This window comes from Myxocyprinus asiaticus, chromosome 10 (genome assembly GCF_019703515.2).
Source record: "Myxocyprinus asiaticus isolate MX2 ecotype Aquarium Trade chromosome 10, UBuf_Myxa_2, whole genome shotgun sequence".
NCBI classification, from domain to species: domain Eukaryota; kingdom Metazoa; phylum Chordata; class Actinopteri; order Cypriniformes; family Catostomidae; genus Myxocyprinus; species Myxocyprinus asiaticus.
This window is the reverse complement of record NC_059353.1, coordinates 27756410-27782345: the sequence shown is the minus strand read 5'-3', so window position 1 is coordinate 27782345 and position 25936 is coordinate 27756410. Positions and strand designations below refer to the sequence as shown.

The 25936-nt window shown below is 38.3% G+C and overlaps 1 protein-coding gene across 9 annotated transcripts in view; it reads left to right on the top strand.

Moving 5' to 3' along the window:
* LOC127447113 (syntaxin-binding protein 5-like) overlaps positions 1-25936 on the top strand; it is a 261085-nt gene that overhangs the window by 211876 nt on the left and 23273 nt on the right. For 3 of the 9 annotated variants that reach the window (XM_051708697.1, XM_051708699.1, XM_051708696.1), the window contains 4 exons: positions 7058-7162; positions 13683-13736; positions 16925-17107; positions 25584-25682. In XM_051708697.1, the coding sequence (XP_051564657.1) occupies positions 7058-7162; positions 13683-13736; positions 16925-17107; positions 25584-25682 (441 nt within the window). The remainder of the gene's footprint in view (positions 1-7057; positions 7163-13682; positions 13737-16924; positions 17108-25583; positions 25683-25936) is intronic. The other 6 variants (XM_051708702.1, XM_051708701.1, XM_051708704.1 and 3 more) reach the window with 4 other exon arrangements.

Here is a 25936-nt window from a genome sequence, read left to right as displayed (position 1 = left end):
CATCAGCATCTTGAATGGGAGTCTGTGCAAAGCCCGGTTCAGTACTCACAGGTCCAGGATTGGTCGCAACCCACCGCCTTTCTTTGGTACGATGAATTAAGGGCTGTAGAACCCTTTCTTCACCTCGGCTGGAGGAACAGGCTCTATCGCGCCCTTGCGCAGAAGGGTAGCGATCTCCGCACGAAAGGTAGCGGCATTCTCACCCTTCACAAAGGTGAAGCGGACGCTGCTGAACCTGGGCGGGCACCTGGCGAACTGAATTGCATAGAATCAGACGGTCCAGGACAGCCATCGCGATTGTTTGGAAAGCACGAGCCACGCGGCCAAACTCCGGGTGAGGGTGACCAAGGGAATGATTACATCGGACATACCGGCGGGTGGGGCCTCGCATCCGGGTGGAGCTAGAGGTGCCACGTCGAGGGGATTTGAGCACTGTGGCCGTGCTGAGTCCAGGGACATAGAAGAACTTACCTGCCGCCCACCATAAGATTGGCCGAGGGGGGGGGGGAGGAACCTCATCCCAGTAGTCCACGGAACCAATCCTGTTTGGGTGTGTTTGTGCCACAGCTGGGCGCACAGGTGTGGGGGGTCCACCACTGGAGCGCCATACCTGCAAAAGCGGGATGGTGGATGGTGGTTGTGACAATGGGCATGCGCACCGGACCTGTGACCCAGGAAATGAGAAAACCACTCTTTTGTCAAACAGGCCACAGGAGCGGGCTGCAGCGGAGCCGGTGTTATTACTGCTGCAGGATGATGCCCTTGGTGACAAGCAGATGGGGTGCGGGGTTTTAAGCCATGCCGGGGCAGGATATGTTGTAAGGCCTCCGTCTGCTTTTTCACCGCCGAAAACTGCTGGGCAAAGACCTCAACGGTGTCTCCAAACAGGCCAACCTGGGAAATGGGGGCATCAAGGAACCGTGCCTTGTCCGCCTCTCCCATCTCGACCAAGTTGAACCAAAGGTGGCGCTCCAGGACCACCAGGGTGGACATTGCCTGCCCGAGAGACCACGCCGTGACCTTCGTCGCACAGAGAGCAAAGTCGGATACCGAGCATCAATCCCGGGACAGAACTACCCTTGTGCAGTTCTTTTAGCACCTTGGCTTTGTGTACTTGCAGGAGAGCCATGGCGTGCAGGGCAGAAGCGGCACTGTAGGCCTTAGCCGTCAGGGACGACATAAACTTAAAGGCCCTGGACGGGAGCTTCCCGCACCAGGTGGCAGCACTCTGCAGACATAAGTGCACCGTGAGCGCCTTATCCACCTGGGTGATCACCGAATACCCCCTGGCCGCTCTGCCACCGAGGGTAGCGAAAGCAGGGGAGCTAAAAGATCGGGACCGGGCAGTGAAAGGTGCCTCCCACGATCTTGTCAGCTCCTTATGCACTTCCGGGAAGAAAGGAACGGGGGCGGGCGTGGCCGGCACCCTGAGCCCAGGAATCAATCGTTGAGCTGCGAGGGTTCAGGGGGGAGTGTAGGGTCCCACTCTAGCCCAATGCTTGCAGCCACCCGGGAAAGCATGTCCGTTATTTCCGCGTCAGCCTGGGACTGGGTGACCATCCCCGAAGGGGGAAGCCCAGTCAAGGACTCCGCATCCGACTGGACGAGCTCAATCTCCGATGCTGCGTTCGATAACTCATCCACTTCCCGGGCTCTGAATGAGTGGTCGAACTCACCCTGAGACGAACTGGCGATCTTGTCCAAGCGTGCAATCGGGGCAAGTGAGCGTGCTGAGGAATGGGAGGTCCGTGGGGGGATATTCCCATTCCCCAGCAAACACAGTGGAGGTGGTCCCATTGAGGTCCCATTGAGGTCCCCAAATCGCCCCCAGTGCTAACCAATGCAGCCTCAAACCCGTAGGTAGAAGGACCGGCGCGGGGAGCCGCAGGGGTGGCTTGCTTTCTTACGAATGCAATCCGTGACTGCAATGTTGCCATGGTCATGTTCTCACAATGATGGTTGCATACCAGCTCCTTTTATACTCATATGTCCGGGGGAGTGACATGCAAATTCCACTCGCCAATTCTCATTGGCCTTTTAAAAAAAGATCAGAGGTGTTTGGGGCTCCCAAGAGTGACCCCTAGTGTCACTACATCGACACAACGTCGAGTGAGTGACAGATAGGGAACAAGAAAAACCTACATATCTTACACTGTGCACCAAAGCACAACATTTCCAATCTTAATTCATGTTATTTTAACTGTTTGGTCTTTATTTCATTTTTACACATTCAGAAATTGGGGATTATGTTTTGTGCAAACCTATAAACTTGTGTAAGTGCATTACACCCCTTTCTCTCCTTGTTGAGCTCAATTGACTCACATGCTGAACTGAACAAATGACTTGCCCCCTCCTCTCATTCAGTCAGTCAACAGATCCTCATTCACAAACTAGATAACAAGTCATTCATTTTTTTGGCGAAAGAGTTTACCAGTACATTCAGTTCGTTCATGAATGAGAGATGTCTCATCTCTTTCAGACTCAAACAACCGACATTAGTCCTTCACAGTCTGCCCTCAAATGCTATTGGATCATGCTATAGTCAGTCTTTACAGACAAGAAAACCCACCAAAGCAGTCTCACACTTCAAACAAGAGCTCACTGGCTTCGAAAGGGAGAGATATCAGTGAACAACAAATATGAGTCAATGTATGGAGGTGAACAAGAATGATTAGTTCACTTAAAAGATTTGTTCAAAAAGACTGAATTCGTTCATCACTATGCAGAAATATATAAGATAATTCCATAGGGTCCATTAGCTCTTTCTTGCAACTATATATAAAAAAAAAATTTCTGAGAGTGTTTGTGAAGTGCTCTGTAGAGTTAGTATGTCCATTGTTTGACTAAAGAAAAAAGTCTAGTCTTATTATACTTGTTAGTCTTATCTAGTCTATAAGCTGCTCCTGGACTACTTGTTGTTTTTACATTTTGTAACTACATGAAGTGGATTTGTTTAAAATATTGTTTAAAAAAGGTCATTTGAGGGCTAACACTTTATTTTGATTGTCCCCCTACAGATACTCAACTGACTATAAGTGACTTATTAACTGATTTGCTATAGCTAGTAAACAGTGTTTCAACAAACATTCAGTAGACTTTCAATAGCCTGTATAACAGCAAAATAAGAGCTTATCAACTGACTTGCTATAGCTAGTAAACAATGATTCAACAAATATTTAGTAGACTTTCAGAAAAGGTTTGTAGGCCTCTTTGCTCACACACGCTTTTTCAGTTCTTTCCCACAAATTTTCTATCGGATTGAGGTGAGGGCTTTGTGATGGCCACTCCAATACCTTGACTTTGTTGCCTTAAGCCATTTTGCCACAACTTTGGAGGTATGCTTGGGGTCATTGTCCATTTGGAAGACCCATTTGCGACTGAGCTTTAACTTCCTGGCTGATGTCTTGAGATGTTGCTTCAATATCTACATAATTTTCCTTCCTCATGATGCCATCTATTTTATGAAGTGCACCAGTCCCTCCTGCAGCAGAGCACCCCTACAACATGATGGGATTGTGTTCTTCAGCTTGCAAGCCTCACCCTTTTTCCTCCAAACATAACGATGGGCATTATGGCCAAACAGTTAAATTTTTGTAAGATCTTTGTCCCCATGTGCACTTGCAAACTGTAGTCTGGCTATTTTATGGTGGTTTTGGAGCAGTGGCTCCTTCCTTGCTGAGCAGCCTTTCAGGTTATGTCGATATAGGACTCGTTTTTACTGTGGATATAGATACTTGTCTACCTGTTTCCTCCAGCATCTTCACAACGTCCTTTGCTGTTGTTCTGGGATTGATTTGCACTTTTCGCACCAAACTATGTTCATCTCTAGGAGACAGAACGCATCTCCTTCCTGAGCAGTATGATGGTTGCGTGGTCCCATGGTGTATATACTTGCGTACTATTGTTTTTACCGATGAACGCCAGGCATTTGTAAATTTCTCCCAAGGATGAACCAGACTTGTGGAGGTCCACACATTTTTCTGAGGTCTTGGCTGATTTCTTTTGATTTTCCAATGATGTCAAGCAAAGAGGCACCGAGTTTGAAGGTAGGCCTTGAAATACATCCACAGGTACACCTCCAATTCAGTACACCTCCTATCAGAAGCTAATTGCCTAAAGGCTTGACATCATAAGCTGCTTAAAGGCACAGTATAGTGTATGTAAACTTCTGACCGACTGGGATTGTGATATAGTCAATTAAAAGTGAAATAATCTGTCTGTAAACAATTGTTGGAAAAATGACTCGTATCATGCACAAAGTAGATGTCCTAAACGACTTGCCAAAACTATAGTTTGCTAATATGAAATCTGTGGAGTGGTTAAAAAATGAGTTTTAATGACTTCAGCCTAAGTGTATGTAAACTTCTGACTTCAACTGTAGATCTTTATTAATGACTGTTGGTCCTCATGTATTCAGATAGAAGACAAAGGCAGGCCTAACAATCATAAAAACATAACTCAAGCCCCCACCTTCTAAGTCGTAAATTTTACTGATAAAAATCATGCCAAAATCAAACAAAGGGAGTCCAAAACAGACTACAAATCCAGGAAACCTTGCTCACTAAAGGATCGAGCTCTCAACTCCTATTGGATGAGGCACACAACAGAACGTCCCTCAAACATGACATCATCAGGAGTTCAAATAATTCTGAAATGCTTCCAGAATTTGCTTCCAGCGTCTTAGTTCACCGAATACGGATGTAGCTTTTTGCTGCTCTCCGGTGCAACCTCGTGGCACAAGGAAGTAATGTCCAACTTGAAACTGTAGCCATACAATCTCCATCTCGCTGGATGAGTTGAGATTACTCTGTGTTCAACCGAACACTCTAACAGATCCGAAGGAGACCGCCGAGCAATCCGCATCTTCATCCGTTTGCCTACAGAAGTGAAGAGATTAAAGATTTCTCTTCCATCTTCAATCAAGTCGACATTTCTGAGTTCTCCGCCAGCCCGCCGAGAATCAACAGCCGTACCGCCCGCCGACAGAGCGAGGAAACGGCCCCCCGTCATCACACGAGCCTCAAGGAACCTGGTCAAAGTTAAAGGACGGTGGAAAACACATTCTACCTGTGTCCTCATGCGATACAAGTAAGAGGTTACATCTGGGCATAGATGGAATATTATAGTGTGTTATTCTTGTGTTTCAAGGTTTTTGCTTGTACAGTTTATGGACCGCCATGTCCGCACATTATTAATACTCAGGGTATTAATTGTCACAAATTTGTTTTGCTGTATTGTGGTCCAACCAAATTGGATTGTTGTGCATTTTCGCCATCGTGGGTGAGACAGAAACTGAGTTCATCCATTAGAGTCAAATAATGCAGGACTTTTACGAGCCCCGCTCGTAAAACCGCGTCTCTGAGTGATGAGCAGAGCTTTCTCTCCAGCTATCGCGAAATCAGCTTTCGGGCTGTCACTTAATAATCTCTCTCTCTCTCTCTCTCTCTCTCTCTCTCTCACTAACCACACTGACACTCACACACACACCTTATGTGTTATAGGATTATTTTTATTTCCATATCTAATCATGTCACTGTTTAGTTTGTAGTTGTAAGTCGGAAGTTTATTGACTGCATTGTATTAATTATTAATTGATATTACTGCATAAATAAACTTTGTTTATATTACAAAGAGAAGTGTTTTGGTTTGTTTTGCATACGCCTGTGTCATGCTGACGGGATGTCAGTGCTCGGATTCAAACCTTCATTCATTGTTTTTTTCCCGAAAATCGATATTCTTCGGATGTCGATTTTCCTAAGAAAACAATCTAATATTGAGACTGTTTTAATATTTGGTTACTAGTCCCTGATTTCAGGGTGGTGCCCCGTCAATGTTAATCCTTATTAATATTCTATTGATTTTTGATAATTGATAATTATCTTTGATGATTGTTGAATTTGAATGATCAATAAGCTAGTGTTAATTTTAATTAATGTTTCATCGATGTTAACAATTGACGATTATCTTTGATAATAGTTTTTTTTAAAGGATTAAAAAAAAGCTAACATTGATTCTCATCAATGTTCTATTGATTTTAATAATTAGTAATTATCTTTGATAATTATTAATTATTGCTAATAACCAAACTTGCTCCTAAACGCAGCACACTACATTTACTGGAGTCCCATATGAGGTTTTAATGAGTTAGATCCAATTAATTAATTAAAATATTAATTAATAACTACAGAAATAATTATTAATTATTTCTTATAGTAACACTGATCTAAACAACCGGTAAAGCCCTACATGACCTACTTACATTATTGTTGAGAACATCTGTTCATTAAAATTGTTTTACAAAACAATGACTTCTGTACATTGATATTTATTTTACATACAGTCTATGTGCTGGTTGCAATGTGGTGCTGCTATTCCTGCGTGTTATTATCCATATTGGTATTTACCATCTGTTGATAGTCTTTTTAAAAAAAGGAGACATGTAGCAATCAGCTAACCATATTTCTTAGATGTTCATGTTATTTTGATGGTCCCTAGGTAACTATAGATGAACAGTTGATGCTACCTTAAAGTAAAGTGACTCTATACTGATAGGAAATTCATATGCAACAATCAGTAGAGAATTTCCAAAAACTTTTGGGAAACTAAAGGTGAAATAAGAAAATGAGCAGGTAAGCAAAGAAATGTAAGTAGGACATTAATAAAGATCTATATACAGGCTTCTGAAAGTCTACTGAATGTTTGTTGAAACACTGTTTACTAGCTATAGCAATTCAGTTGATAAGTCACTTATAGTCAGTTGAATATCTGCAGGGGGACCATCAAGATAAAGTGCTACCATTTGGGGATGTTATTGGTAAAATCAGATTTGGCTTTGGTGGTGGCCTGAAAGCTTTAGAATAGAGTTGTGACAAGTTAGCAGGTTATTTGAATATTATTTGTATTGATTGTGTGTGTGACTTTCTTTTCATTTAGCATCTATCCACAACCTCATTTATAAATCACAAAATTACCTATAACAAGTTGTTTGGCTGTGTGTAATTCAACCTGGCTGAAGACCTCCATATGTGACAGTGATGTTGTGATCTTTGATTTCCAGCACCCTACACCCCTTCCCTCCATAATGACCCTCGAGGCACAGGGGAACCTGTGTCCAACCTCCGGTCCTGTCACTACAGTCCTGTCTTTTACCTGCTGGACAATGGTAAGAATGTGTCCAGCCCCTAAAAAAACACACACACACACCTTGGCTCATGTGCTCCTCTGCCTGCGTGCGTGTGTGTGGGTGTTTGTTTGGGGGTTGCATGCAGCAGTAGAAGTAGCTTCGCGTTCGTAGTGCCCCATGCCATGCTCTGTGCCACTGAGGTGTTAGGTGCGTGAGTGTGTATGCGAGTATTTGTAAGTGTGCTTTTGTGTGAGTATTTCTGGCATGTGTGTGAATAGGGCATGATAGTAAATAGTAGGCTACAGTATGTGTTGTGCTTTTATGAAAGGGGTGATTTTGGGACTGTGGTCCAGACAGAGCGTTGATTGCAGAGTTCCAGTGTGGTCAAATGGCCCTAATATATATATATATATATATATATACACTGGTGGCCAAAAGTTTGGAATAATGTACAGATTTGGCTGTTTCTGAAGGAAATTGATACTTTAATTCACCAAAGTGGCATTCAGCTGATCATAAAGTATAGTCAGGACATTACTGATGTAAAAAAACAGCACCGTCACTATTTGAAAAAAGTCATTTTTGATCAAATCTAGACAGACCCCATTTCCAGCAGCCATCACTCCAACACCTTATCCTTGAGTAATCATGCTAAATAGTTAATTTGGTACAAGAAAATCACTTGCCATTATATCAAACACAGTTGAAAGCTATTTGGTTCATTAAATGAAGCTTAACATTGTCTTTGTGTTTGTTTTTGAGTTGCCACAGTATGCAATAGACTGGCATGTCTTAAGGTCAATATTAGGTCAAAAATGCCAAAAAAAATAAAAAAAAATAAACAGCTTTCTCTAGAAAGTCATCAGTCAATCATTGTTTTGAGGAATGAAGGCTATACAATGCTTGAAATTGCCAAAAAAAAGATTTCATACAAAGGTGTACACAACAGTCTTCAAAAACAAAGGACATCTGGATCTAACAAGGACAGAAAGAGATGTGGAAGGCCAGATGTACAACTGAACAATAGGATAAGTACATCAGAGTCTCTAGTTTGAGAAATAGACAACTCAGATGTCCTCTGCTGACAGCTTCATTGAATTCTACCCACTCAACACCAGTTTCATGTACAACAGTAAAGAGAAGACTCAGGGGTGCAGGCCTTATGGGAAGAATTGCATAGAAAAAGCCACTTTTGAAACAGAAAAACAAAAAGAAAATGTTAGAGTGGGCAAAGAAACACATACATTGGACAACAGATAAATGGAAAAGAGTGTTATGGATCTTAACCCCACTGAGCTTTTGTGGGATCAGCTAGACTGTAAGGTGTGTGAGAAGTGCCCGACAAGACAGCCACATCTATGGCACGTGCTACAGGAAGCGTGGGGTGAAATGTCACCTGAGTATCTGGATAAACTGACAGCTAGAATGCCAAAGATCTGCAAAGCTGTCATTGCTGCACATGGAGGATTTTTTGATGAGAACTCTTTGAAGTAGTTTAAGAAAAACTTTGAAGTTTAAAAAAAAAAAAAAAGGAAAAAAAAATCAAATTGTAATAGTAATTGGTCATGTTATAAATGTCCTGACTATACATTGTGATCAGTTGAATGCCACTTTTGTGAAAAAAAGTAACATTTTCTTTCCATAAGAGCAAAATCTGTACATTATTCCAAACTTTCGGCCGCCAGTGTATATACTATAAAAGTCTACACTTATATTGATTGACTGAATTGATACCTGAATATATAAAATAAATTAATTTGACTAAAATTAGTGACTAAATGCTGTAAAGTACCCTACAAATCGGGGTCAAAATAGGGTAAGTGTCAAGGTTAGCTAGACTCAATGAAAATTGATCTTGCCTGAGGATATTTTGAATATTTCATATTAACATTTGTTAACAATGTAGAATTCCAAGATAAGTCACTTAGGTCACATCCCAGCCGTGTCCAAACTAATGCGTTTTCTTTTGAAAATGCATTGATTTTGCTACACCTCTCATTCACCCTGAAACAACATTTTCCTCCATGGAAAATTGAGAATTTCAAATACACTCTCTAGTACCATATACTTTGGAATACAACAACATTAGGAAACTGAAAACAGAGTTTTCAAATGAAAATGAATTAGTGTGAACATGTCACATGGCCTCAATATTTAAGCCTTCATTTGCTTTGTGTGTACAGGACACCAAGGTACTGTATGCTTGAACTTAGACTCCAACAGGCTGTCAAGGGTTATTCTCTGCTATGTGTATGAATGAGAAAATTTGTTCTTGCTGTCCCACAAGCTAGTGTGTTTGTAGGCACCTCCAACATAATAAACCTCCAACTCAATAATTTGTATGAGATGGCGAAATTATAAAATATAAAGGTACGACTTTTCAACAAACATAATTTCAAATAGATAAAATACAGGAATCACATTTCAGCTAATCTCCAATCCAACACTTTATTCAAAGAAAGGAAATGTCTGTGAACAAATTTGGCTAGTCATTCCATATTTATTTATGCAATACAAATGACTGATGGACGTATGTCAATAACCTGTAATGTGCTTTCCTCATTTTGTTCCAAACTCAGATGTTTTCTTTCTTCTATTGTACAAAAGTTACATATTTTAATATTAAAATCATGTTTAAATTTAGGTTTGGGTATGGGATTAATGTAGGAAAAATCATCATATCATTGTTTGTTGGTTCTTTGTTTTTCGTTGTGAGACTAAAACAAAAATGTTTATGGGCCAACTTGTACAATTTCTTATGATTTTGCCATCTCTTCTCATTATTACGACTTCTCATTAGACCGGGATAGCACCTCCGATCTTAGAATTGAATTCATTCACTGGTGAACTTGACTCACAAATAATACTCAATTCATTATAAAAAATAAATACACTGGCAAGGGGTGAAATAATTAGTAGCCTCGTTGCTACCATGTAGGTTGCTAATTGTTTCAACTGGTTATCTTGCCGAAATTTTGACAAATTTTAAACTTGTCATAGAAATCAAAACTTGTCATGGAAGGCAAAGCAAATGCCTTCAATTTATTGCTGCAGAACATACAACTTGCGGGATATTTGTTTATTTTGTTTGGATCTTGGAATTACCAGAATTAGCCGTTTACGAAAACAATTCTATATACTGTATTTCCTGGACATGTGTTATATCTTTTGCCTACTGTAAACAATTTGCCTAAACAGTCGTTGCTTAACTATTGTGAATTGATTTACATTATGCTAGCACTACACGAATGCACTAGACTTTGTCTCTAAAGCTTTGCCTATGAGAGCATGACAGAGAAAATGGCATGAGCATTAAGTTTATGCTAATAATGCATTGTTCACTTTTTGGTAATGTGCTGCATGTGAATGGCCTTAAGTGTTGGCTCAATGTAAAAATATAAATAAATAAAATGAAAAATAGGAAGGTCACTAAATTGGTGCTGCTAATCAGTGACAAATTCTTTTAGCAGGCAGAATTAAAGGAATGTATTTTTGATGAACCGCTCACAAGAAGTAGGCTGAAATGCAAAGAGTAAAATGATAATAATGAGCTATTTCATATGAACAAAGACATTGTGACTCAAAACTGCTAATATATTTGTGTGAGAATGAAATTCCACTGAATTAATCAAAGTTTGGCATCTGCATCTTTAGCGAACTCCCGAAGTATATCCATTTCTATGAATTAGCGGAAGATGGCTTGAGCTGAAAAGAAAGGAGTCAGTAATTCATGCAAATTGCAGTGCAGGGTGGCAGAAGACAGCTTTTGAGATCAATCCAAAAACAATCCCAAATTACTGTTCATCGAAACCATGGTGCTCAGAATGTTCTAACGAGCAGCTAAAAGACTCCTGAAATTCTTCCAGTGAAGAAGACAATAAATAATACAGGGAGGCCATGGAGGTCTGATTTTGAAATCAGTGGATGCCAGCTGTTATTTTTTCCATTGTAGCTGTGCCACTGGATTTCAATAACAAATGATGTCCAACATGGGATTTGTGCTACTGATATCTGAGAATTTTTTTTTTAAAGCAGTGCTTTAAAGAACCCATGAAATCATGATTGGATGATTACAAAATTAATTTGAATTATACAAAACTGGATTATACAAAATTAACCTTGTATAGCTAACCAACTCATAGACATAAACTAAAGGCTCTTAAAACATAGGACAAGCCCTTCAAAATGGCATGCCCCACTTCCTGTTTAACCTTTTAAGCTCTGAAGGTGTTTTTAAAGATTTCCTGTTTCAGTGGCATGCCCAAATTTAAAGGCTTATAGCTAAAAAAAAAAAAAAAAAAAAAAGAGGTAAATTGTTTGGTATCATTTTAAAGAAAACTTTTCTTTTTTTTTATCAAATCACAAAAAAACGGAGCCAAAAATGAACTTTTTTTTATTTTTCTGATTTTACATTATATATATATATATATATCTCAGGGTGAAAATAAAGTAGCTCCGAAAAACTGCTTTTGTTTTGTTCCCAGTCCTGTCATATTTAACAGAGTAAAATTTTGTGTTGATATTTCAAAGCAATCAAAAGTTATAGCAATACAAATATAAATTATCTTAGTGTCCAAAAAAGTCTCCATGTATCCAAAAGTCTCTCCAAACAAATAAAACATAATAATTGTACATAAGAACTAATTAAACATGAAAATACGACAATGACTAAAGGTATGCTCTCTCTCCAAAGCATGCAGGCAGTAGTAACGAGATATCATTCAGTTCAATTCAGTGTCATTTGAGCCATCATTAAGCCTATGTCATGTACTCAGCACCATCTCCTGGCGGCCACATGTAATTAGAGTGAACAATCCTCTCTGCCCATGTTTGGATGACTTCCACATTTGGTTGAAGCGATCTGTATCCTAATACAATTGGTTTAGCATTCCATGATGCTGGACAACGTACTACTGTATATCATTTCCGATTAAGTCATCTGATCCAGGAAAGCTAACTTGCTTTTAGCCAGATAGTACATTATGTGCTGTGTGAACATTGTGCTTCGTGTGGATTATCTAATGATCTATGCATCCAATTGCATTGTGTTTGGGCTCGTTTGAACTGGAATCTCCTCCTCTAAGTAATGGTATGTGATATTTATAAGCGAAAATGCGGCTTATTAGTGAAAACTGTTTACATGTAACCTATGTCAGAGAAATGTTTTTAGCTATTACTCGCTATGTTTTTGTCTGTGAGTAAAACAAATTGGTTGTTTTCTACTCATTGAGAGCTTTCCAACAACATATGACACATGGCTATTTGAACTGTTTGATGTTTTTACCGATTATAATAATATGCACAGTGCAAATGTATTAATAAATTATGAAAACTGAACAAACCTGATTTGAAATCCTGCAAACTTCAAAGCAATTTTGGTCATAATGCCTACATGCATTTTAAAGTACAGCTTCTAAGCTTTAAAATGATACCTATTTTGTGTTGGTCAAGACTGTAGTTATTACAATTTTGATAATTATCTGAGCTTAAAGGGTTAATTAAGAAAACATATCAACACAGGAAAGAACACTGCATTTGTCAAACCGTTTCATTGGGTCTTTGAGTGGAAGAGCATTAGCACCATGCTGAAAATTACATTCTATAATTGCACTTTAAAAACTTGTTATTGAAATAATGCTTAGGAGGAGAATGTAATTTTGGGAAGTGTTCTGAGAGTGCAATGACAGATGCTTTTTCTGGTTTGCTGTATAGAATGCGTCAGGTAATGAAGAAATTGCAGTATTTGGAATAAAATTGTTTAAAATGCTTGGTTTTCAAACTCAGCCTTCACAGCAAAAGAAACTAATTGTAAATTGGCACTCTTGAGCCGCTCATATGTACTGTATTTTTTCTTTCAAGTCCTCTGTTAAGTCTAATTTCTGCAGGGATCTTATCATTGCCCTTAGACAATGATCTCAGCGCACACTCTAACCTTTGCGGTGTAAAATGCTTGCAAAATGTTGACCTTTCCTTTATTTATATCTTTATGCTTTCATTTGTACCTTTTATGTGTGTTATGTTTAGCTATTTGTGTGTGTGTGATTGGTTTTTGTGTGTTTCTTGTGGTTTGTGTTCAATACAGCAGATTATATCCTATCTGTTCCCTCTAAATTAAAAAATAAATAAAATAGAGATTTTACTAAATATTTTACAAACACAATGAATATATGAAATTTTACTATATAGAATGATCTTTCCCACCCAACATGGGAGGGAATAGGAATAAAAAATAGAAAATTAATTGTTGTTTTTGTGTGTGTTTGTGCCTGGATGTGTACTGCATGCGTTTGTTTTGTTTGTTTGTATACATGCCTGTGAACAGAAGAGTCAAAGCATACTGTTGGCAGTATGTGATTGGGCATGACTTCCGAATGCAACGTCAAGCGACAGTGTGTACACCTGCAAGTGTTACACAAGATTAATTTATTAATTTCATCAAAATATGATTTTAATTTTAGCTGAATTATTTTATTTTCTTGACTTCTGCATCTTTTGTCTTTTTTTTTTTTTTTTTTAATGGATTAATTGCCCCTTTCTGTCCTATTATGTTTTGTTTCAGTCAAGGGACCAGGCAGAAAGTTAAGTCTACCCACAGATCTTAAGACTGATCTTGGTACGGTAGGCCGAAAGCGAGCAGTTCTTTTTCTTTATTCTTGCCTTCGATTCATCAACTTTCCCTGTTTCCATCCTGTTGAGAATGACATGATAAAGCCCCTTGTCTTTGCATTTTAAAGTTTATAATTGTTTTTGTTTTTAATTATATATGTTTCTATACATTTCTTATCATTTGAATTCATGAAGTTTTGCAAAATTTCCTTCCTCGCATCTCTGTGTGTGGTCTTTTTTAATTATTATCTTTTTTTTGTTGTTTTTTTTTTGTGATTGTTTTTCAATGTACATTTTGCAAGTGTTTACAAAGGTGGTTTATTCACTCATTCTTAAGTTGAGAAGAGTACCACTCTAAAAAAAAACTCGCTCCTGCTTTTTCGCGATTGGTTCATCCTTTACCTCTTAACGGCCTTGCTCCATTGTAATTGGATCATCCTATACCTCAGAACATGCTCTAACCCTATTAGATCATTCTTTAACTCTATGAAAGCCTGTTCCATTGTGATTCGACCATCTTCTACCTCTGAACTGACATGCACTAATGTAATGAGACCATTCTCTATAAATGAGCTTGCCTCATCGTGACTTGGATCATTCTTCAGCCTTCTATGGAAATACTCCGAAATGTCTCACTCTGTCTCTTTCGCTGAGTATCTCTCCTTGTTCTCTTTTCATTTTCCTCCCTTTTGTCTGGCTTTTTTTTTTTTCATGCTAGGCTGTGACTAACATTCCTCTCGCTGAGAGCTGAACACTTTCCTCTCCAATTTGTGCCAAATTTGACATCTTGTGTAATAATGACACATTTTTTTCAACAGGTTAAGCTATGCTGAATTACAACAGAAAATAGACTTTCTAGGCCATGCATGATTACACTTGTTTTTAATCCTCTAAGGTTTAGATTTGTACTTGAAGAAATGTTATATCATAAATAAGAAAGTACAGTGGAGTCTTGGGTCATTTTATAATACGAAAATGCCATCTTGAGGGTTTAAGTTCTGGACTTATAAAGATCAACACTTAGAAAGACAAGTAAGAATACAAGTGTTGTCCTTGCTATTAAAAAATAAAAAATAAAATGCATAGACATGCATGAATTTCCAGGCTGTTTTGTGCTGTTATGAGGATGTCCATCATATGGTTTTCAGCAAGGGTGTGAGTGTAATGTTTGTAATGTTTGAGTGAGTGTGTGAGAGATTGAGAGAGAGAGAGAGAAATAGTGTGTGTGTATGTGTGTGTGTCTACAGGTAGGTTGGGGTTGGAGTGCTCTACTGTATGTGGTGTTGTGGTGTAAAACTATCTTCCCTTGAATGCACCAGGGCTGCAACTAGTTTTGCTATCATAAACCCTCAGTGCTGATATTTTATTGGTCCTGGGCACATTTAGAAACATTAACCCTCAACCCTGTTGCAGGCCAGGGAAAACAGGCATAAAGCTGTTTGCAGACTGGGCTCCATTTTTTGGGCTTTCTCATCCTGCCTCCCTCACAAAGTCTAATATGAGGCTGTGTACTCTAACCTTTATAAATAGCAAGTAACAGAATGTCAAAGCAAACCTTTTTTGCTGAATGAATTACATAATGATTGAAAAGTTAATATTTCAATGTGATGCACCAGTTGTTACTTTCATCCCTTTCTTATACTGGACAGTACTAATTTTCCTTTTTTTTTTTTTGGAGTTATTGCAGAATTTTTGCTGCAACACTGTAACAGTAATAAAGCACAACTGTAGACGTCTATTTTTCATCGGCCTTGGTTCTGAAATAATTTTTCCCATTCACCATAATAATTCTACTATGATCAATGGAAACATGTAATTGCTTCACGCTGCAAAATTCAATTGGTCAACTTACCCACTGACCAGGAGGAACTTTCCCCTAACCTGGGGTGAGTTTAGCCTATGGATAATTTTTTTTCTAAAGGTCATATTAAGTCTTTCTGTCAGACTATTTTTATAATATCAAGTGATTACAGACACCTTGAAATAAAGGTAGCTCTATAAATGTTTCCTTGTATAGAAAACAACATATATAAAAATTGGCTCACCTTACTCCACTCCCTCTCATTTTGTGAGGGAATTTACTACACAAGAAGTTAAAATCAATCTGAAATCACTTGTAGTTTACATAGAAGCATGTATCATCCCTTAAAAACCTCAGAGCTCATTGATGGTCTGTCTTGAAAGGGGTAAATATTATCGTTGAAAATCACTTTCTCTTTGGAGAAAATCAATGGGATTTTTACTTCCCAAACCCAAATGTTCTGCTCTATTGTTATGAAATAGCATGTAAATATTACTCCACAACAAACAACATGACAATCAAATCAATGTGGGTAAATAAGTTGGAAAATAAGCACACACACAAAAACATTTTTTTCACAGACTCACTACAGATGGTGTTCTCAAACAGTGCTTTGTTTCCCCATGAGACAGTGTCAAAGGTTTGGTTGCCAAGTCTTTAGTGCAATATCAAAACCACTTAGTGGATGTAGAAATCCCACTGATTTAAAATAACTGTTGACAGTCGTGGATTTGGGTGGCTGCGTTGGCATGAAACTGATTGATAGATACAAGATGGAGAGAGGGAGACCGAAAATACAGCTAGATTATTAAAATAGTCAGGAATCAGTCAGAATCCTGGGATATCTCCATCAGAGATTTTTATTATTATTATATTTATTTTTGGATATTTCCACAGGTAAGGGACAGTAAGTTGTGTTAGATGCAGCGAGTTATCCCAGTTTGCTCCTTATATTCAACCAGACCTCCCTAAACTTCCTGCATAAACAGGCTGCATGCAGCTGGAGATTTCTTTTGTTCGGTGAAATCGAGCACTCCACCTTCATCTTTAAGATTTGAGAAAGGATGAGAAAGCCTCACTGACTGCCTGATTCTTTTTAACTACCCTGTCATTATGTGGTATTTTGGCAGTGTTTTCTTCTCAAATCTTTTCTTATGAGATCATTTTTTTTTTCTTTTAGAATCTTTTTATTCTTTTAAATCTTTTCTTATATTGTCTTTTCAAATTTATCTCTCATTGTTTGTTCCCTATTTCCTTTGTGGCTGCATTATTTTCACCCCAATGCCCAGTTCACCCCTCCCTCCCTCTCTCCCTCTCTCTCTCCCTCTCTCTCTCTCTCTCTCTCTCTCATATCTCAGTTTGGTTTCTTGCTAATGCTATGCCCGTTGTTACAGATCATGTGAATGGACATTGCACTAGCCCCACATACCAGCCCTGTCCGTCTGGGAGGGGCAGAGTCCCTGGGGGCCTTGAAGGGCCACGCCTCGCCCGCAGGGGGCCCGGCCGACCGCCCTTCCGCAAGGCCCAGTCTGCCGCATGCATGGAGGTCTCTTTGCCTGTATCCTCCCTCACTGAAGGTGTGTGCTTGTTCTCCAGCTCCTTTATTCCATTTATCCTTTAGTCCCGTATCCCCAGTACCCCCCTCCCCCTACTTGCATGTTTAACACTCATCAAGGGATACAAGGATGAGGGTGGGGGTTTTATTGCTGTGTTTTATGACACTCTGATTTGGTTGCCTTTTCTTTCTGTTTATTGTTTTTGTTTTCTGCTCTGTTGGAGAGATTGGTGAATACAAAAGCCTTATCATGCCAAGCAGGAAACATACCCCTTTTGCAACTAAATAGTGCCAGTGCTCGACAAGGTGATCTGTGAACATCTCTCAGAACCGGCCTGCATTTCCACTGATTTGAGAGCCAAACAATGCCAAAACTGACTGTGTTACAACATTACCTGCCTCTAATCAAACATGGTGCATCATGATCTTTGTTTACAAATCTTACTCATAGTTTTAAGAACATAATTTTACATCCAAAGAAATTTTAATTCAGCATCTGTATGCCACTGGCTTTGATGTAACAAATCACAGTTGTGGTGATATTTAGTGAACAGCATGATTGCAAACTTTTATTCTATACTGTAGTTCTATAAACAAGAAGTTAATCTTGAGTAACTTACACTTTTAGATGCAATATGGCCTGTTATTTTGTCTGTTTATGCTCTGCTAAAAAGAATAGTTCCAAACAAATTCAAAGCAGGATCAACCGTTGTGTGTCACCAAGCAATGCTGAGAACACAGACAAACGAAGTGATTCAAACAGTGAAGCTATTAAAATTATGAAGTTAAACTAGAATACTGAAGTAACTAAATGTCAGCACTATTGGGGCGTTTTCACACCTGGCTCGTTTGGCGCATTTGTTTCATAACCTGGGGCGTTTTCTCCCTTTTTTCAGTTAGTTTAGGCATATATGAACATGGCAATCGCACTCTGATCCGCACCAAAACAATCGTTCCTACACAACATGGACGAAGTAGTCTTGGTCCGATTGCAAGTGAACTCAGAAGCAATTCGCTTGTGGTGAGAATGCAATCCAAAAGACTAACAAACAAAACAATATCCTAAAACCATAAGCATACCTGATGGATCTGCGGAGAAGAAATTTGTAGGTCAGCATGTCACTGTAATTCAAAACATGGATATAGCTTTTGGCGACTATATTAAATATAATTGCACTTTTAAAATATTTGTTTAATAATTCCTCAGGTAATTTTAGTGACCACTCTTTCTGCTGGATAATGATGCATAATGTAAACTCTGATTGAAATGCACATTCTGTAGCATCTGGCGATGTTTTGCATAACCGTGACACAAACAATATTCAAAACATTTGTGCCAGTTAACGAATTTTTACAGGTTTATCATTTTAACCAGTATATTGATTTATGAGCTAAATCCTGGAACAGCGCACACACATTTTAACCAATAAGGGGACAGTTTGCTCACATGTAAGACCACATGCAAGTTCTTTTTTTAATGTTGTTTGTATAAAAGCTAACCTAACCAAGAAGAAAATGCAACATTGTAACAATTTTAACCCATTTCGGAACAAATCAAACACACTACAAAAATGCCCTTGGAATGCTGCTTGTCCAATCAGGTTAGAGGACCAAAGACATTTTTTTCTGGCTTAAAACCACCTTTTATTCAGTGTAAGCACATGTAACGGGAAAAGGGGTAACAGAGTACCTTTTTTATGCACCAATTTCCATTTAGCATTTTTGCTGCTGAAACCTGAAATTTTTATGAAATGTTTTTGTGATCTCATAAAAGGTTTGTGTTGTGAAATTGTATAAAAATCCCATTTATCCTGATTGAAGTCCAAATTACAATGAATGGGATGTTGCTAATTATGTATATTTTATTAATCATCCACCCACAAGTCATTTTCATAAAGTAAAACAAAATGAAGAAGATAGAAACAGCACAAACCTTTTAAAGTGTGACTCACAAGTCATTACTTGTCTTTTCAAGCTTTGGGGATCTTCGGTCCCTTTCATGTTTGAGACAGTATCTGTGCTTCAAACATGGAGGCTGACGCAGACACCGCTGTGAGCCTAATTATACTTTGTGCTTTTAATGCTTTTAAATTACTGCCTCTACACATGGTCCTTCGACAGGTGGGTTGGTGATATGAATGAAAAATTAATGTAGGCAGTCTTTGCAGAACATAGCTGTGGTTTGAGTTTACACAAAGATCGCATTTATGGCCTTATTCTTTTTCTTTTTTTTCACCATTTTTCTCTATGAGAAATGTTGCAACTCTAGTACAATGTGAAACTTACTAGAAACATTTACAGACAATTCAACTGATGTAAGCTGTATGCTGCCACATTACACATATGCTTAAACCTTTTTGCATATCACTGCCACATTTAAACAGGGTTGGGAGGGTTACTTTTGAAATGTATTCACTACAGATTACAGAATACATGCTGTAAAATGTACTTTGTAATGTATTCCGTTAGATTACTCAAGGTCAGTAACGTATTCTAAATACTTTGGATTACTTCTTCAGCACTGGTAGATTTTTTCACTTGTTTTGACTATAAAAACTCAGTACAGTAAGACAAAATACACATGTTAAAAATACATTCTCTGAAAAACCTAAATATCTTATGCAGTGTTGTTTCTAAAACGAGATAAATCAAACTGATCTTGTTTTAAGGATTTTTAGATATTTTTACAGGAAAACAATCCAAAAATTATTATCAAGAATACAATATTTGCCCTAATATCAAAGGTCTTACTAGAAAAAAGAAATTATGATCCAACGTGAATTTTCTTGATAAAAAAATATGATCGTGCCTGGTAACGTGCATGTAAAATGGCTAAAAATAGCATTTTAGCTTAGCGTAAAGCTGACAATTTACACAAGGTTTATTTCTATTTCTTCTGCTTAAAAACTTACTTCAAACATACTTCTCTGTCTGCTCGTATGAATGTAACACATCATAAGAAAGTGTTTCACCGCTGTTCAAATGCACTTTGGATCGCATCATTTATATGTATAAATGTTTTCCATCTGAAAGGACTAAATATGAAATGAAACAAATGATAATAAAATGCAAAGTTATCTCTTCAGTAATCAAAATACTTTTTGAATGTAACTGTATTCTAATTACCAATGATTTAAATTGTAACTGTAGTGGAATACAGTTACTTATATTTTGTATTTTAAATATGTAATCCCATTACATGTATTCCGTTAATCCCCAACCCTGCATTTAAATGTTATGTGGAGTGTGCGGTTGTGAGTGAGTGTGTTACTTGTCAGTATGTTCATCCTTGATAGTAACAAGAGCCCTGATTTAAAGGGAACATATCACTAAAAATGTATTGTACTATGATAACACAACGTAACTTTCAGAACTCAAAACTTTCTCTCCAATCCAAAAGGACCATTTATTGAAACTAAGCTGGAAAAACAGCTTGTTCTGAACCTCTGCTACTCTCTATTGTCAGACAGTACAAATTACTTATTACATGTACCAAGGCCACCCACATTTACATGTCAACAATACCTATGCAATGATCAGAAACTTGGCCCACCTTTCTAAGTGTTGAGGTATTAAGGAGGTTGTAGAATAGATATTATTATTCCTAAACACCAGAATAATTAATGATATGGAAGTAAAATGTGAGAAATGTGTCAAAACTTGTGCTGTTCCTAGCTGTGTGTAGCACCTGCAGCTCTGCAAATTCTTCTGAAGGATCCCAGTGTTAAGACCTTTTAACAAGGTCTCTGTTCTTAACAGTTTAAGCAGCACATTTCAGCGTGGATGGGTTTGTAAATCTATCGATGTAATTTAGGCTTTGGATAGAGACTGTTATTGAAGGATGGGGCAGAAGCCACTATACTGAACCCGGCAGTATGTGAGTAAAAGTGCAGGCCAGCTCATTTCTCATGAAAAGAGGGTATTTGAATAGGAGTCCTAAAAACTTAACTTTAATGGTCAGAGAGACAGCAAAAATGTAGAACTAAATAACAGCTGGGTTTTGCACCAAGAAAAACATGATTAAAATTATAAGTTGATCTCAGAGTAATAAAAATGACAATTATTTAAATATATATATATATATATATATATATATATATATATATATATATATATATATATATATATATATTATATGACCCTTGTAACTGTGGCCATGGGCTTTCTACCTGTTGTACTTAACACTGTGTCATTTACACTGACACAAACAAACTTGACTGACATCTGTGTGTGCCTTTATCCGAGAATGTGAATTATCTGTCCTTATCAGTAGTATATGCCCCTAATTGCCCCTATATTGCTAATATCAACATTTTCTGTTGAACGGTAATGCCTCACTTAGATCATATCCTCACTGCGCACTGACTTCCTGTCATTTACTAATCCAATCACAAAGATAGGCAGCATCTCCTGCACTGCCATCTCTATCCATAATCCTGTTTACATGAAGGACACCAACCAGGACAAGCCAAGGAGGTCTAATACATGGATAAAGCTAGTTGTTAGCATTCTCATTCATCTCAATGGCAGCTGCTCGGCTGGTGCAGCCCATCCAGAAGTATGCGATTTAAAATCTAATTTGCTCATGGGCACTCCGTTCCAAATCTAGGATTTTTGAGCCAACCATCTGCCTTAAATGCCATTTGACTAATCTCTCTGGAACTGCAGGAAAATAACTTCCTGACATACAATGACTAAAACCTTCCACTGGCGACGATTCTGAGCTGTGACGTCAATGTCAACAGACAGGGAAAAATAAGTCAATTTCTCATTTTTAAGAGCCCTCCCTTGCCAGAACATCTACTAAAATATAATAAAATATTTGTGATTTAAATGTTCCTTGCTCCTTTATTTCATCAGAATACATGGTTATTTCTGAATGGCCATCAAAGGAGAAACAGGCTTTTTGGAATCTATCAGCTGGGGCTAACTGGGCCATGTTAACCAGTCAAACCTTAACCCCTTTGGACAAGCGGCCCAAGTTGAACAGCAGTGTACAAATAGTGTTTTCACATTGACTCCAGGATCCCCTGATTGACAAACTGCATGGGGGGATATATCTTTTTTAATGTTATAATCTATATTTAGTTTCATAAAAAAATTAAATAAAAAAAAAAGATGTGAATGCTCACAAGCATTCTGTCTCACCGTTTTATCTTTTCACTCTCTCTTATATTTTCACCTGGAGATTCAGACAGTTTTGCAAGCAACCTCTGCACAGACTCAGCTTGAATTTTTTTTCTTGAAAAATGTCTTGATATTCGAATGAATCCACGTCTTTTCTCACTTTTTGGTCCAGTTATAGACATGGCTTAGTTTTCCCTCCCCTCGGATGAGTGTTATTGTCCGTTAGAGGACTGCCTACCGCTTCTTTGGTCTCAACGCGTGGTGTGTGTCCCTATCGCTGCGGTAACAGACATGCAGTGCCGCAGTTGGGTCGCTGGGATAATTAAAGGTCAATTAGCAGCGAGGAGAGCCAGGCCGTCGCTAATGAGACATGCTACAGGAAGAGAGAGCCGCGGGAGGCTTGAACGCTGGTATACGTAGTCTTATATAAACAGGCATGAAGGGTGAAAGATACACGCACACTGGATGTAAACAGCAAATAATAATTTTCTGACTCAGTATTTTGGTTTTGTTTTCCAGTAAAAATATCTAAACACACTTAAAATAAGATACATTTGGTGTAGAAGCAAGACACCAAGGTTATGGATTCGATTTCCAGTGAACATGCATACTGATAAAATGTAAACCTTGGATGCACATTAAGTGTCTTTGGAGAAAAACACTGTCAAATACTTAAATGTAAACATAGAAGCAAAATGACAGGAAGATTTGATAGGGATAGTTCACCCAAAAATTAAAATTCTCTCGTTTACTCATTTACTTTCATGCCAGCCCAGATATGTGTGACTTTCTTTCTTCTGCAGAACACAAACAAAGATTTTTAGAAGAATATCTCAGCTCTATAGTTCAATACAATGCAAGTGAATGGTGGCCAAAACTTTGAAGGTCCAAAAATCACATAAAGGCAGCATAAAAGTAATCCATAAGACTCCAGTGGTTAAATCCATATATTTAGATACAAATAATAGATGTGGGTGAAAAACAGATATGTCCTTTTTACTATTAAAAACAAAACAAAAACAAAAAACATTGCTAATGGTGTATTACGAATTTGCTTTTAATTAAGTGTATTTTTGCAAATGTACCCCATTGGTAAATAGTTTTTTTTTTCTTGTTTTAAGCATAAAGCTCACAACATTTTGTTAAATTTCTCTGAATACAAGACTTAATATCTTAATATAATTTTAATTGAGTTCCTGGAGCTGGTAGAGAGCTAGCAATGGCAAGGTCATGGGTTTGAACTCCCTGGGAGCAAACATACTTATAAAATGTACATTCACTGAGCACTTTATTAAAAACACTATGGTCCTAATAAAGTGCCCGACGTAGTCCTGTTATTGGAGCCCATCCACCTCAAGGTTCGACATGTTTTGCATTCTGAGATGCTATTTTACTCACTACAATTGTACAGAGTGGTTATTCAAGTTACCGTAGCCTTTCTGTCAGCTCGAACCTGTCTGGCCATTCTCCTTTGACCTCTCTCATCAACAAGGTGTTTCCATCCGCAGAACTGCTGCTCACTGGATGTTTTCTGTTTCTGAGTAAACTCTAGAGACTGTGCGTGAAAATCCCAGGAGAGCAGCAGTTACAGAAATACTCAAACCAGCCCATCTGGCACCAACAATCATGCCATGGTCCAAATCACTGAAATCCAATTTTTTCCCCATTCTGATGGTTGATGTGAACATTAACTGAAGCTCCTGACCTGTATCTGCATTATTTTAAGCATTGCACTGCTGCCACACGATTGGCTGACTAGATAATCGCATTATTAAGCAGGTGTATAGGTGTTCCTAATAAAGTGATCAGTGAGTGTATACCTTAAATGCACTTTAAAAGGACAACCAAATGTATACATTTATATTTTGCTTAATGTATCTTATTTTATGGATGTTTAGATATTTTAACTGGAAAGCAAGAGAAAATATTGATAAACATCATGAAAATGACTTTGTGAACAATAAGCTACAAAGTTAGAAAACAGATCTATATGCATGATAGAAAAGTGAAAAAAAAAATGCTCTAAATAAAAGTGTCAGGACACATAGAAATTTGTCACATGCTGCAAGCACCAGTGAACAGGTGGACAATCTCGCACATAGGAATTCAGCTTACACAGCAGCAAGCCACATTGAGTGGCTGGACACACATACACAAACTCAAATCACAGAAACTATGTCATGCTGATAAAGCCACATGTGCTCAGAAAGTAGAATTAGAGGTATCCAGCAGTCGGTGAAAAGCGATTTTCAACAAAAGGGTTTGCTTGTCCCGCAGAGTAAGGGCATTGTTGGTGTTTCTAATAAAAGATTTGTCATTTAGCTCTCCTGCAGTGATTGACACTCCGTGACCTCAGCAACAGAGTCCCAGAGAGAGAGAGGGAGAGAGCGAGCAAGCAGGTCTTTTCATCATGAAATATTCACACTAGCAGGCTAACAGGATGGATATGACTAATTATGTTCACTGTCCCCGCAGATGCGGGTGCTGTCTGTAATAGAAAAGGTCAATTTGTGTGTCTTCACACAAACCTGTATGTGATTTTGTGTGTGACCATTTGACACTGTGTGTGAGAGAATGTGTGATTGGATTGTTTGCTCTTTGTTAAAGGAATAGTTCACCCTAAAATAAAAGTGCATTTCCTCGTTTACTTGTGTTTATCGATACCCATATGACTTTCTTTTTTCAGTGGAATTCAAAAGGAGAAGTTTTAAAGAATGTTCATGAAGCTCTTTCTCATACAATGAAAGCATACAGTAACCAGACAAGCCACTGAGATTTTTATTTATTTATTTATTTTAAATGACTGAAAGAAAAGAAAGAAAGCTGCAAAAAATTGCCATAAATTAGTCTAAGCGAGTTGTGGGCTATGTTCCAAGTCTTCTAAAGCCATACAATTTCCATTTTGGGGTTAATTATTCCTTTCATTCTTGTGACACACACAAACACACACAGAGCAACAAGCATCATAACATTGATGCAACCGTCACAGCCGAGAAATGATTCCATTTTGTGGATACAGAAGTTTATTGCTGTCTGTTGTATTGTAGATGTACTGAAGTGCTGTGGGCAGGTGTTTTAAAAAAACGACCGGTCTGTCAGAGTTTCAAAAACAACAAAAGAGACAAGGTCTTTCTTTCTTTCTTTCTGCTCTTGCATACAAGTTTATCTGTTTTCTCTTCCTCTTTCTCTCTGTCTCTGTCACTCTCTGTGCATTGTGATGGTTTGGTCGTGTACGTGGTGCGTCCTATATTTTTGTGTATGTACATGTCATTATATATGTCATGTGGTCGTGTATTGTCATATCTATGTGTGTGATTGTGACTATTGCCATGTCGTGCATTTATGCACGTTTATGTACGTTTGGTGGATAGGTTATTCATCCCGACGAGCCATGCTGCAGCAGTTACACGGAGTCAGTATGTACTCTCACGATGAACATCACACCACCAACTACTCCTGGAGCGAGAGAGGTAAGGAGAGGCATTCAAGGGTCACACGGTCGTGGCCCCACGACCTCTCACCCTGTAGCGTCCTGTCTCGCTCCATCCCGTTCTGTGGCTCATAGTCTCTTGGTTAAGACCCCTTTTTAAATGATGTTTAGAGTCTTCACTTTTCTCTTTATCTTCAGATTTTGGATTTACCCTTTACAGTAGCAGCTATCAGCTGAACATTATAAAGATATCTGCTTTGTGTTTCACAACACTAGTGTTGTCGGCTTGTAGTT